Source organism: Gopherus flavomarginatus, chromosome 9 (assembly GCF_025201925.1).
Source record: "Gopherus flavomarginatus isolate rGopFla2 chromosome 9, rGopFla2.mat.asm, whole genome shotgun sequence".
NCBI classification, from domain to species: domain Eukaryota; kingdom Metazoa; phylum Chordata; order Testudines; family Testudinidae; genus Gopherus; species Gopherus flavomarginatus.
Window position 1 is genome coordinate 86481839 of NC_066625.1, and position 14336 is coordinate 86496174.

Here is a 14336-nt window from a genome sequence, read left to right on the forward strand (position 1 = left end):
TGCAGGAGGCTCTGGGGGGGAGTGGGGAGGAGCGAGGGCATGTCAGGCTCAGGGGAGAGGGCGGGAAGGGGTGGAGTGGGGGCAGGGCCTGTGACAGAGCCAGGGGTTGAGCAGTGGGCATCTCCCAGCACACTGGAAAATTGGCGCCTGTAGCTCCAGCCCCAGAGTTGGTGCCTATACAAGGAGCCGCATATTAACTTCTGAAGAGCCACGTGTGGCTCCAGAGCCACAGGCTGGCCACCCCTGATTTAAGCAAAACCAAAATAAGCTGCTCTTACCCAAAATAAGAGCGTCCATAGAGCCTGTTAATGACATCAGTTTAAATTTACACTAAGTGACATCAGTGCAACTTTCTTGTGTAGATTTAGTTAAATTGTTGCAAGCTTCAGTGTGAACACAAAAACTGGTTACACTGGTTTTACTTGCCTTTACAGCTGCAAGCTAAACCAATATAAGCCAAATTTCAATGAATTTAAAGAGTATCCAGACAAGATTGCACCAATTTAACTAAATCAGTTTAAAACTCGCCCCCCTTTGGTTAAAATTAGGCAACTGTGTGCATGGAGCAGGCGCTAGAATGAGCAAGTGTTTGGAAATGCTGAGGGAGCTCTAGGTTTACAAGATTCTGCCTAAGGAAAAAGATGCAACCTGGGCAGGAATGGCGCTCGGAAAGCTGCACATTTTGTCCATTTTCTCTTTCAGACCCAAAAACCTAGTGAGAGTAGGTTTCTGTTTGCAGCAAATCACTAGAGAGTGCTTTACTACTATACAGACAAGGTCCACACACCAGGTATGTCCGCTGGCAGCTCGATGGTTACGAGGCAAACAGAACTTGCTGTAAAAGAATTAAAAATGTCCGCGGTGACTAGAGAGGAAAAGTAACAACACAGAGTTTAACTAACTCGAGCTAAGATCCACAGTGATTAGTTGGGAGGGATGAAAGCACCAGAAGAATTTTTAGTAGGACCTACACCTCATGAGGGGACAGACCAGTAACATCCAGGGAGCTCACATCATAGCCAATGCCACAGGGGCAAGTCCTGCCACCCTTCCACACCAGCAGTCTACTGCAAGTTTGCTGAGGGGAAGGACAAGACACAGGGAAACCACATAAGGGGCACACACCACCTGTGCACTACTGAGTATAGCTCGGAACTCCAACATGATCTCCCAGCTGCTTCTAGTCCTTAAGTATATGGATCAATTGATCAATAACCCTCTCTACTGCATGGTATTCATGGTGGGCTACTGCAGTCTTGCAGCTGACACAGCAGCCATACAGTAGACTGGTAGAGGCAGATTTTGGGGAAGGAAAAAGCTGTAACACCTTTAAACTGACGGTATAGTGAGAAGTCACCTGGACTCACTAGAAGTGAAGCTTCTACAATAAGTCCCTTGCTCTCCCTTCAGAAAAATTACTGCAGAGATCTGTTGGAAGCTATATGCATCCCATCCAGAATAGAATTTTTTTTTAAATGATTTACAAAAGGCTACAAAATTCCTAAAGTTGACAAGACAAGATCTTTTAAAAGTTAACAGTAAAGAGCTTAGCTAAGCATGAGGGAAAGTAAAAACATTTAAGACCTTAAGACATTCACTGCACAGCCTGTTGGTGGCTCACAACTGCAATAACTCCAACAAGCCTGAGCAGCACGAATGTCTGCCATGAGGGAAAGAAGGTGTTGTCATGTTCACGTACCTGAAAGAGTTCCAAGAGGGGTTTCCAGGAAAGCATTAGGACTTCAGCTTTGTTTATGGTTTTGGGAATTTCTGAATAGAACAGCGTGTTCTCCCTGTTCTCGCCAGACATGGCTACAAAGGAAAAAAGGATTCATTCCCCGTTATTAAAGTATGACAAATGCTCTCCCAGGAGCTGATAAAGATAAGCCAAAAGACACAACAGAAGCATGAGCATTTGCCTTCCTAAGGGGGAACCACTGAAACACACTGCAGCCTCACTCACAGAATGGGATGGCGGGGGGAGGTGCTGCAACCAGAAGAGGAGGAGGGGACTGTAGGTGAAGTTTTGGAACAAGGCACCATACCAAGCACAAAGGCATGCTGCCACTAGAACATGGACATTCTCTGGAAAGTGGATATCAGGACCTGTTACTGATGGACATTTCAAAATCAAGCTCCAGCAGCAGGGCTTCGTAATTATTAAACACTCTTTGCTGGATTACAGAGTCATGCCCCTTGCCTCAAATGGTATATCTACTCTGCAGCTGGAACAGCAAGTGTAGGCACAACCAGGCTAGCTTTGCTCAAGCTTGCTCATTAAAAACTGGAGTCTAGCAGTGGCTGCACAGGTGGTGGCATGGGCTAACTGCCTGGGTACATATCTAGGGTCTGAAGCAGGACTCTACTCAGGTAGCTAGCTGGTGGCTACACTGTTATTTTTAGCAAGTTAGCTTGGCTATGCCTATGTGTGGTGCAATCCCAGCTCCTGACTGCAATGCAGACATACCTCAAATGAGAGGGTTTCCAGCTACCTTCTGACGGGGTTTCTCCCTCACCCCAAAAAGTACACTTGTTAGACAAAACAAATCAGCACATTTTTAATCTGCAGCATGGGCATTGGACTAGATGACCTCCAAAGGTCTCTTCCAACCCTAATATTTTATGATTCTATGTTTTATAACCTTTAGGGCCAACTCCTGCTCCTACCAAAGTTAATGGGAGTTTTGCCAGTGACTTGATCAGCAGAAGGATTGGACCTATTTACGAATCACTTTCAACATAACAGTCACTCTTCTGCCTAAACATTTTTTACCTCCTTTTGTTAAAAGGAGCCCATGAGATTTCTCCAACATGAAAGACCAATTTCTCTCTTTATTTTTCATTGTTTACTTTGTATCTAGTCAGTTTTGCCTTCCTCTGTTTCAGACAGACGCTTTCCTGTTATTTGCGTGGGTTTTTCACACAGCAACAACAGAGGAAGGTATATAGCTTTCAAATATAATAGTAAAACTACAAGGAGCATTAGGGTAGATGCCGTTTCCTGACATGCCTGTTGGGATATGTAAGGGTTAAGGAAAGACCTGGAAAACTGCTATCACAGTAATAGGGAGTAGGCACCGGCAGGCACTATTTCTTTGCTTGATAGATAAAGTTGACACCCCTCTCCCTTCCCTTCTTCTTGTTAAGATTGATAAGCATTGCACCTGCATAAGGAATGTAGGTGTGTAAAGAATACCCTTTGAGTAAAGAAGTGTTATCTCCCCCTCCCTTCCTTTCCCAGCTACATAGATGAGCTCAGGGTCATGGCCCCTTCCTCCCTTCCCTGATTAAGGAAACTTGTGTCTAGTTACTGCAAAGAAATGCATCTTCAAGGTAAAAATGTCTGTATAATATGCTTAATGCTGTAAACAGGGGCAGATATAATTATATTCAATATATAGCTATTAATATCCATTATATGGGCTTTCATATTATTAAATAAGGGTTTTGGGGGCATTGTAGTAAATGTGGGTATTTACAAATTAACTTAGATAAAAGAGTGTGATGTGATGAACACAGTGCTTGGGTTGAGGGGAACAAGTACCACAATAAAGAAGCCCGTTTACTCAATCCGCCTCTGGGTCCTCCTGCTCAATCTCTAATAATTCCTTTAAAAGTATTGCTGTAAATGGATGAAGTTTCAAGTTGACCGTGTCCATTAAACTGCCTCACAGGGGTGCTGTGAAGGCCAGATGAAATGTTACTAACCCGCATTTTATGAGTGGGGAAACTGAAGGGGACAGATCATCGGTTTCAGGCCATGGATCAGCGTGTGGGCAGACTGTGCCCCCATGTGGCACTCCACGGATTTCAATGAGCTTCCACACATGCATTCTGAATTGCTAATCAGACTCTAAGGGTACATTTACACAGGAATAAGAAACACACAGCAGGGTCGCAGCTGGCTCAAATCAGCTGATGTGGGCTCAAGGGGCTAAAAATTGCTGTCTGCACTTTCGGCATTGGGTTGGAGCCCAAGTGTTTACACAGCAGTTTTTCAGCCCTGGAGCCTAAGCTCCATAGCTTGAGTCAGCTGATCCGGGCCAGCCACAGGTTTTTATCCTCGTGTAGACTTTCCCAAGAAGCAAGCACTGGAGCTAGAATTCAGCTCCAGCTCCCTGTTCTCTGACCAGGGCTTCACCTCTCCCCGCAGACTGGATTTATCATGTTTACTACTGTGGCTTTTGGAGGGAAACATTCAGATACCACAAAAGCCCCGTCCCCTAAGCTAAGCCCCTCCCCTATCACCTGCAGTACCTTTCACACTATAAAAATCACATGGAAGTACTAAAATTGGCACAAGCATTGACTTAGAACCCCAGATCGGTCCAGGTTAAGTGAACCACAATTCGTAAAAATGAGCGAGAAGTGAGGAGAAGAGGCCAAGAATAGCCATTCGAATACATCCATTCACTAGAGATGCCAAAGAAACTACAGGAAAAACAAAGCATTTCATTTGTGTAAATATATATGCCCCCATTTCTGCATATCCTCCCAGCTATCTGCAGTGCCCCTGAAAATATGCTCCATCTATAACAGTGGCGTTGAGGTGTCTGAAAATTACGCTTACAATTTCTCTTTTTAGGAGGCCAATATGCAGATATGCTCTTTCCCCCTCCACCACGATGCAAGCAAATAGGTAAAACAGATCAAGTTCTACTAGTGTTTGGCGGCGGGGGCGGGGAAGGAAGGAATCAAACTTATTTTCAACAGAATCAAGTCCATAACAATGAGCAACCTCAGCCCAGAAAGACCTCCACGGGCAGCTACTCCATCTCCCCAGGTAGAAAGTGTTCTTTAGGGAACAACCCTGCACTAAGTCTTTGTCCAGTTCTAAGAGTCCCAAGTGATGAGGTTTTCACCACCCTCCCCACTTTCCTTTGGGAGATTTTTCCCCCCACAAATGTTAAGGCCTGAAAGGACCAGGGCGATTGGGTAGTCTGACCAGCAATCCTAGCATTAAGCCCGTAACAAGCCCTTCCAATACATTTTATTCACAGGAAGAACACTAGAACCACCACTGAGATTGCTTGAGTTTGAATCAAGACATGGGTCACGCCAGCAACTTACCCAGATAGTAGATCCTATCTGAATGGGGTCCTTCAGGGTCATTTTTCTTCACAAACATGAAATCATGAGGAGCCTTGGCCACCATGTAGCCATGGTATTTCCTAGTGTCTGTGAGCAGTTTTTTAAGCTGACTCCAGGAATATCTCTCTACGTAGAAGGGTTCCAGCTTTGGCTGCTCCTCAGCCTCAGCATGCTCCTTGCTCTCAGCCGTTCCAAAGATTTCGAGACCCAGCTGTTCAGTTTCCATGGCTGCTGCCATGTTGCATGTTTCTGGAAGAATGGGACACAGGAGACGCTTCAGATAGCTGCCTTTTAGTGCGCTGGAAAATATACTCCCAAAAAAAAAAAAAAAAAGAAATAGCCCAGTGAAAACAATACAAGCAAACTGCTATTTCAATACAAGTTTTAAACAAAGGTTTTTATTTTGGAAAATACCTTGTCGTCATTCAGGCCCAAACCTTTAAGCACGAGATGTGGGAATGGGATTAAGAACTATGTAGACCAATGTATATTTTATAAAAAGTTTCCTACTTTTGTTAAATAGCTGCTTACGCTCATTTTACGGAAGTACAACAATGATTCCTTGGTTCTTCTTTGTTAAATCTTGCATGGTTACTTTTCTCTGTCATTATCCTGCATAAGTTACCAACCTTTATAGCATAAACCTATATTACGATGACTAAGGTTGTGCAGCAGTCGGGGGTAGGGGGGGAAGGTTCCAGATACTCTACATGGAGCCATCCAACTGTGCACAGTTGACCAATGCAACCACATGGACCTTATCAAGTGACTGCAAAGAGGAGAAAAACGTTAATAAGTCTTCTTTCAAGTTAGATCGTAAGCTCTTCACGGCAGAGATCAAGTCTACTTTTGTGTAGAGCAACCTGATGGTAACTGGGGCCTTTGTGCACTGCAATGCTGTTACTGCTAAATAATGATGCAAATATTACCATAACTATCGACACTCAGGTTCAACATTCCCCAGACACAAGATAGTGCCATGCCATTGTGTCATTAATTTCCAGTCGAGAAATGTGAACATCCAGCACAAAGCCCAACTCGTTTTGTGTTTTCCTAGAGACTCATTTCAGAAATAAACAAACTGAGCTAATGTTCAGTTTGCCAAGATGGAGAGCCATCAGCATGGAAACTGAATTGCTTTTTCGCTCCTAGAGGAGATCCTTTCAGTGCAGAGGAAGGTGCGGGAGGTGGGGGAAAACCATAGGGAAGATGGCATTGCTATGAAGTGTAATGTACCTGTTCTAGGGACAGAGAGGACTCCAGCATCCAGGAGTGTCAGTCCAGCACTTTATACAGGCACTAAAACAAAAATAAAATACTTTATTTTATAAAATGAGTGCCATGTTGCCACAAGCCCCAGTTATACCACATAGCCACACAAGTCCAAGCTCCCAGGCAACTATAATGCACACAGACACATTAGTGTGTCTGATATACACAGCAACAACATACAACGGGCAAGCTGAATAACAACTGGAGACCAGCCAAAGTAGCTGGGTGTGACCTGGACCCCAGCCCATAATAATACAAACAGCTAAAATTCAGGGGCCTGGGGAGGACGTTTGGAAAAAGATCCAGTTTGCCTCCATCTTTGCAAAATAGTATTATCTAGAGCTTATCATCCATAGATATCAAAGTGCTTTACAAAGGAGGTTAGCATCATTATCCCCAATTTACAGATGGGGAAGCTGAGGCATAGGGAGAGGAAACGACTTGCTGTGACTGAAACCAAGTGTCCTGAGTCTCAGTTTCTAGCCACTATGCCTCTCCAAATAAATCTCTGCCCTGTTTTTCCTTTGTCCAGACCATTAACAAAGCACAAAACAGGTAGCAGAAATTAAATGCCTCATCCATCACAATCAATGCACATTTGCATGAGTGTCCAAAATCTTAACTGGGTTAAAGGAATGCTTTGCTCATAACCTAACAGAACTTAAGAGGTCAGGCCTCACACTTGCATCAGAAGCCTCTTGTATATTTTGTAGAGTCCAACAAAATTATTTCTGGTTATTGCCACCCACTTACCTAGGTAGGTTTCCAAAATTCTGGAGTGTTTTCAACAACTTTTAACAGGCAGAGAAGCATGAAAAATGTCTACCCACATAAAAAATTGAAGTCACTGGGATTTTACATAGGTGCATGAGTCTGGCCATGCACTGCTAAATTTGAATGACAAATGTCATCAGCCCCTTTCACTTCATTGACACACACAACTGCCCCTCCAAATCCTCTTCACTCCCCTCCCAAATATATTCAGGACATCAAAATAACACTTGCTTAAGCCCACTTAATAGCATAACTGCATCCTACACAGAGGATGGAGAGGTAGTGAGGGATTAGATGCCCACATTTGTGTCTCCTTGTTAACCACCACAGAACAATATCTTATGAATAACATCCTTTGGAGTGGCTTAGCTGTGCAAGAGTCAGGCAGGTCAGGTTTCAGAGTTTGCTGAACACCCATACATCTGCCCACACAGCCAATTAGGAAGACACATTTTCTTGTTATAGCTACAACTTCTATGCTATTCAAATACATTAGAAGTCAAGAAAGGATGTTGCAATAGGAGAAGAAGCTGGAATATGACCAGCCGAAAACAAACAGCTTTCAGTCTGTAAGAGTCAGGCATCTGTGGCATGCCTGGCCCTGAAAGCTGCCTGGCAAAGGGTGGCAAAAGGCATCACTTCCTCTTTTGGAAAGGGAGGCAGCGTGATTTAGAAGACAGAGCACTGGGCTGGGAGGCAGAAGATGTGGGCTCTATTCCTGACTTGATGCTGACCGGTTAGGTGGACTTTGGCAAGTCACTTTCCCCTCTCTGTGCCTCAGTTTTCCCACCTGTAAAGTCTAATCATACTGACCACCTTTGTACAGCACTTTGAGACACATGGATGAGAAGGGCTGTATAAGAACTTGTTATTAATATCACATTGCTGATTCTTAATTAATACCCTCCTCAACCCCAATCTCTCTTTATATTAAGGGGAGCATAGAGAAAGGCTATGATAACTGCTTTGGGGGTTGGGAAGAATGAGATACCTAAATGGAAGGCCTGAGATTTCTTCCCTGCAACCATACTTTAAATATCCCCAGTGTTAACTGGAGTGTGAGTGGGGTGAGGAAAGAAACCACTCAGGCCTGACTGATCTCTCTGGAGGATATTGACCCAGATAGAAGGAGGCTCTGTCCAAGCCCTGTTGCATTTTACTCTCATGCTTTGAGCTCGGTCTTCCCAACAGCCTTCCCCACTTGGCACTGCTGTCTGCACAGCAGCTGTCTGTTCAAACATACTGTGCCAGGATGCCCCTATTGGCATGACCCATCTGGGGAAGGGTCCTGCATGTGAGTGGTATGTCGGGGGAGGGAAGAAGCAGGTGCATGCATGTGGGAAGGGAAACATCCCCCTGTGTGGGGCACAGGTGCATGGGGGCAGGGAGACCGTTCCTGCAGATAAGTCCCTTGGCGCTTATAGAGGGTATGAGAGTCCAGCAGATAAGGCCCTTACGGGAAGAGCCCTTAGAGGGAAAGGGGGGAGGAGAAGTTATTACAAAAGACTTCATGCAGGCAGAGGGGGAAGGAGAGCATGGGGGCTAGTGTGGGACCAACAGTGGGGAGCAGGTGGCACATATGTGTGGGGGAATGTATGGAGCCCTGCAGGATTAGGGGGACAAAGTGTGCAGGTTGTGAGATCTGGTGGGAAGGCACAGCAAGGATGCGTGTATACAGGCTGTATGGGGAGGAAGCCCAGGGGGAGTCCAGAGGTGAGGAAGCCCAGCCATGGGTGTGCAGCCCCACTGGAGAAGGAACACAGGAGCTCCATGTGTGTGTACATTTGCAAGGTTGTGTATGTGGGGAGCCCAAGGATTGTGTGTAGCCCTGAGGAGGGATGGGACGGGGAGGGGGGCCTATGGGAGTGGGAGCATTCTCAAAGTAAAAGAGAAGCATGTGTTCTGGAAGAGAGGAAAGAGGGAGCGCCGGCTGTGTGTAGCCCTACGGAGGGGGCCGGGGGGGGCAGCGGCTGTGCGTAGCCCTACAGAGGGGGCGGGGGGGGGCGCCAGCTGTGTGTAGCCCTACAGAGGGGGCGGGGGGGGGGCAGCGGCTGTGTGTAGCCCTACAGAGGGGGCGGGGGGGGCAGCGGCTGTGTGTAGCCCTACGGAGGGGGCGGGGGGGGGCAGCGGCTGTGTGTGTAGAGCCTGCGGGGGGGGACCCCCCACTGGCTGTATGTGTAGCACTGCGGGGGGGGGCACTGGCTGTGTAGAGCCTGCGGGGGGGACCGTTGCAGCCCTATGGGGGGCAGCGCTTGACTCTGCATGTGGCCCGGCGGGGGGGGGCGGAGCGCTGGCTCTATGTACAGCGCCGAGGCGGGATAGAAAGGCCAGCTGAAGCTCTACTCGGGGGGCGGGGGGCGGCCCTGCAGGGGGAGGGGAAGCCCCGGGGGGGAGGAGCAGTTGCCGCCCCGCGGGGGGAGCGGGGGGGTACCGGCCCTGTCGCCACGGTGACAGGCGCGGCAGGCCCGGCGCTCGGGCCCGGGCCGCGGCTCCCCCGGCCCGTTACTCACCGCGCGGCGGCGGCTGGCGGCTCCCGGCGGGGTGGCGCTGCCCGCGGGCCCGGCCGCCGCGGATGGCCCGGACAGGGGGCGGCGATCGCAGCCGGCGCTTCCGTTTCCTCAAGTCCCTTCGCTCCGGAGCCGCAGCCCGGCCGAGCCGGGACACTGCCCCCGGCAGGGAGGGAGGAGGCGCTGCCGGTGCGCAGCGCGCCCGCCTCCTCCTCCCCTCAGGCGGCGCAGCGCCTGGCCCGGCCGGGCCTCCCGCCCAGTGAGGGGTCGGGGCCCGCTCCTGGCCCTCAGGCAGGGGCTCCGTGAGCCTGGGCTGGGGGCAGACACCCCCAAAGCGGGGGTAGCCCCGGCTCTTTTGGCAAGGGCCAAATGTCCCGGTCGAGATCCAGAGAAAATTATTAAAAAATAATGATCAACATAAATAAAACAAAACCCCAACTCCCCCTATCAAGTGCTGGGTCTAAACCAGCTGCTCAAGAAAGGGAGTCATTGGGGCTAGTCCTCTGAAAACATCCCCTCTGTGCAAAAAAGCAGACAGAAGGTTGGGAATCATTAAGAAAGGGCTAGATAATACAGTACAGGAAAATATACTGACGCTATAGAAAGCTGTGGTACGCCCACATCTTGAATACTGCCTGCAGATGTTTTCGCCCCATTGCAAAAAAAAGACATATTGGACTTGGAAGAGGGCAACAAAAATGATTACGTGTATAATTAATCTCGCCTCAGATGGAAGCCATTCCAGACTGGGACTTTTCAACTTGGACAACTTCTGAGGATAAGTTTTTCTTTTACAAGCCCCAGGTTACTGAAAGCTTTTGCTCAAATAAATTTGTTAGTCTCTAGGTTGCCACAAGTATTCCTGTTCTTTTTACTACAAAATAGAGGCATTGGCTAGGGAAGGGGCGTAGTATCCTGAGGCTTGTACCAGAGCCCCTAGGGTAGTCAGTCAAACTGGGTTTTCCAGAAACGACGCCAAAGAACAAACTTTTGGTACAAAAAGCTGAGCTTGAGCTGACACAGGGCGCTCATTTTCATTCAGCAAACAGCAGAATTGTCCCAGAGGGTCCGCAGGTCTTCCAGCAGGGTTGAAAAGTCTTCGGCTTAGTAGGGCCCCATAAGACTGATAGGTTACCTCTGGTGAGCTTTTAGCAGGCATATAGGAACTATTATCTTTAAAATAAATGTACTTTGCTGAGAAAGAGATTGTGGGGGGCACCCACAAAAACAACGGAGCCAGGTGCTGTTCTTTCAGCAGACTGCCTTGCTGGGGGATACTCAGTGTAGGACAGGGATCTGAGCAGGTTTCAAGCCCCCATTCAGAAGGGAGTGAGGCAAAAGATCCCAGCTCAGAGACAGGTGACAGCCGGAGACCTGATGGGGTATTCCTGGAGTGGCCCACAGGGAAGAGACAGAGGTGCAGTTACTCTGGAACTGTGACACTCACAATCTACTTTGCTCCACAGCTTTCAGAATTTTTGGGAATTTCAGGGGAATTTCACTGCTTAATCAACAATGTCTTTAAGAATCAGCTTAGTTTCCATCCCTCTCAGCTGTCCCATGCAAACATCAATATTTTTAGTACTACTAAACCTGTACCCTAGGAGTTAAATGGTGCATATTTGGCAGGTGTTTAAAAAAAAAAAAAAAGTCCATTGCTAACCATAGGATTTGATGCCAAATAAAAACTACAAATCTCTTCCCAATCTGAACTGTGGAACTGCTACCAATACCTTTCTATTTAATGAAATCAGATATGCTAAATCCCTAAGCCAAGGTCAAAGACAACATTACACATGGTACAAATGAATGTCACCTCAACTCAAGTGCCTTGGTCCCGTCTGCTGTTGATTTTTGCACCTTTTGCATTGTCGGTAGGAAATAAAAATGTAACACTTGACCCTACTACAATGTAACTATTTTTCTTTTAACCAGAGCAAATAGAGAAAGGAGTAAAATCAACCAAATTGTCCTATTATTGCATGACTTCCATGCACTGTCCCATCTCTAAGCACAGGGGAGGCTGATCATGTCACATATAAAGGGTGTCGACATAATGTTGTATATACTGGTGGTGTTTGGAGCAAGTCAAACAAGGCACTTGCCTCACTGTGTTTAATTTTAAATTGAGATGTGTTTGTGTGTTTCCTTTCATGCCAGCGTTTCTTTGAATAGCTGATGGGATTGTAAAGCAAACCGGGGAACCTAGAAAGCTAATCTAGCTGTTACCAGCCAGTTTGCTTTCAGGACATCCCAGAATTAAAATGTTCTGCAGTCCATTAGGTCCCTGTCTTGCAAGTGGATCTGTGCTGGTGCATCACACACATCTGCAAGGATTCACATCATGTCAATTGGGCTTTATACCGGCACAAGTATACACCTCTGCGGATCTCACTGCAGGAGTGGAGCCTTCATTTGTATGATGGATAGATCTGGAAACAGCCCAAGAGAAATTCAACGGACAGAGAATTTAGTCTCATAAAATAAAAAGCTAAACTTCAGGGTTAAACACATATGTCTGTTTTCAAACACAAGGAGATTGTCCACTAGGAAGTTTTTCCTAATGCCCAACCTAAATCGCTCTTGCTGCAATTTAAGCGTATTGCTTCTTGTCCTGTCCTCAGAGGTTAAAAAAAAAAAATTCTTCCTTCTTGTAACAACCTTTTACATACTTGAAAACTGTTATGTCCCCTGTAAGGTCTTCTCTTTTCCAGACTAAACAAACCCAATTTTTTCAATCTTCCCTCATAGGTCCTGTTTTCTAGACTTTTAGTAATTTTTATTGATCTTCTCTGGACTCTCTCCAATTTGTCCACACCCTTCCTGAAACGTGGTGCCCAGAAATGGACACAATACTGCAGCTGAGGCCTAATCAGAGCAGAGTAGAGCGGAAGAATTACTTCCGTGTCTTGCTTACAACACTCCTGCTAATACATCCCAGAATGATGTTCGCTTTTTTGGTAACTGTGTTACACTGTTGACACATATTTAGCTTATGGTCCACTATGACCCCCCGGAACCCTTTCCGCAGTGCTCCTTCCTAGGCAGTCATTTCCCATTTTGTATGTGTGCAGCTGATTGTTCCTGCCTAAGTGGAGTACTTTGAATTTCATCCTATTTACTTCAGACCATTTCTCCAGTTTGTCCAGATCATTTTGAATTTTAATCCTATCCTCCTAAACACCTGCAAGCCCTCCCAGCTTGGTATTGTCCACAGACTTTATAAGTGAACTCTCTGTGCCATTAATCTAAATCATTAATGAAGATATTGATCAGAACCAGACCCAGAACTGATCCCTGTGGGACCAGCCTGACTGTGAACCACTGATAACTACTCTCGGGGAATGGTTTTCCGAACAGTTATGCACCCACCTTGTAGTAGCTCCATCTAGGCTGCATTTCCCTGATTTGTTTATGAGAAGGTCATGCAAGACAGTATTAAAAGCTTTATTGTCAAAAGCTGTCACCAGAGCCAGACAGGGGAACCAAAAATCACCTGGGATAATCCCATGGTGGCCACATAGTCCTGAACTGGGCCAGAATGGTGCTCTGCACAGACACCCAGCACAACTGACCTCAGCAACTCCAGAGCCAGAGCAGCCAGAAACCTCATCAATCCAATTAGCCTCTTCCTGGGGCATCAGTGCCATCAACGCAACAGGTGTGGTAAAACCCCTTGTCCTTGCTGCACCAAGCACCAGTGCTGTCCATAGTCCCACTGTTCCACACATCGATGCTGCAATCCCTAGCCTTGCTGAACAGATGACCTGTCACCTGGCTGCACCAAGCACTAGTGCAGTACCTGGCCTCACTGCACCATGTACTGGTGCTACCCATGGCCCACTGCACCATGCACTGCCTAGCCCACCTGCACCAGCGCCACCCATGCCCTGGCTGCACCTTGCACTGCCTAGCCCACCTGCACCATGCACTGCCTAGCCTAACAGCACCAGTGGCAACCCATGGCCCAGCTGCACCATGCACTGCCCAGGCTACCTGCACCATGCACTGCCCAGGCTACCTGAAAAAGCGCCACCCATGGCCCAGCTGCACTGTGCACTGCCTAGCCCACCTGCACCATGCCCCAGTGCTACCCGTGGTCCAGCCACACCATACACTGCCTGGCCTACCTGCACCAGCGCCACTCATAACCCAGCTGTACCGTGCACTGCCTAGCCCACCTGCACCAGCGCTACCCATGGCCCGGCTGCACCGTGCACTGCCTAGCCCACCTGCACCAACGCTACCCATGGCCCGGCTGCACCGTGCACTGCCTAGTCCACCTGCACCAGCGCTACCCATAGCTCGGCTGCACCGTGCACTGCCTAGCCCACCTGCACCAGCGCCACTCATAACCCAGCTGTACCGTGCACTGCCTAGCCCACCTGCACCAGCGCTACCCATGGCCCGGCTGCACCGTGCACTGCCTAGCCCACCTGCACCAGCGCCACTCATAACCCAGCTGTACCGTGCACTGCCTAGCCCACCTGCACCAGCGCTACCCATGGCCCGGCTGCACCGTGCACTGCCTAGCCCACCTGCACCAGCGCTACCCATGGCCCGGCTGCACCGTGCACTGCCTACTCCACCTGCACCAGCGCTACCCATACCTCGGCTGCACCGTGCACTGCCCATGGCCCGGCTGCACCATGCCCCGGTGCTACCCCTGGTCCAGCCGCACCATACACAGGC

The 14336-nt window shown here is 48.1% G+C and overlaps 1 protein-coding gene and 1 long non-coding RNA gene across 10 annotated transcripts in view; both read right to left on the bottom strand.

The window, feature by feature from the left end:
- Positions 1-9705, bottom strand: part of DPP8 (dipeptidyl peptidase 8) — a 41019-nt gene extending 31314 nt beyond the window's left edge. For 2 of the 7 annotated variants that reach the window (XR_007776277.1, XR_007776278.1), the window contains exons 1-4: positions 9648-9704; positions 6328-6390; positions 5071-5340; positions 1700-1812 (exon numbers count right to left, since the gene is read on the bottom strand). Coding sequence is in view for 4 of the 7 variants with exons in the window: in XM_050967463.1 (XP_050823420.1) it covers positions 1700-1812; positions 5071-5329 (372 nt within the window). In the remaining 3 variants the exon portion in view is untranslated. Of the gene's footprint in view, positions 1-1699; positions 1813-5070; positions 5403-6327; positions 6391-9647 lie in introns of all 7 variants that reach the window. The other 5 variants (XR_007776276.1, XM_050967463.1, XM_050967465.1 and 2 more) reach the window with 5 other exon arrangements.
- A 2574-nt stretch (positions 9706-12279) lies between these two features.
- Positions 12280-14221, bottom strand: LOC127058086 (uncharacterized). 3 transcript variants are annotated; one of them, XR_007776280.1, is made up of 4 exons: positions 14132-14221; positions 14030-14080; positions 13826-13876; positions 12280-13716 (listed from the first exon to the last, which is right to left on the bottom strand). It is a non-coding gene; the product is annotated as an uncharacterized LOC127058086 (long non-coding RNA). The 3 variants fall into 3 exon arrangements; XR_007776281.1 differs by lacking the exon at positions 14030-14080; XR_007776282.1 differs by lacking the exon at positions 13826-13876.
- Between the last annotated feature and the right edge of the window lie 115 nt (positions 14222-14336).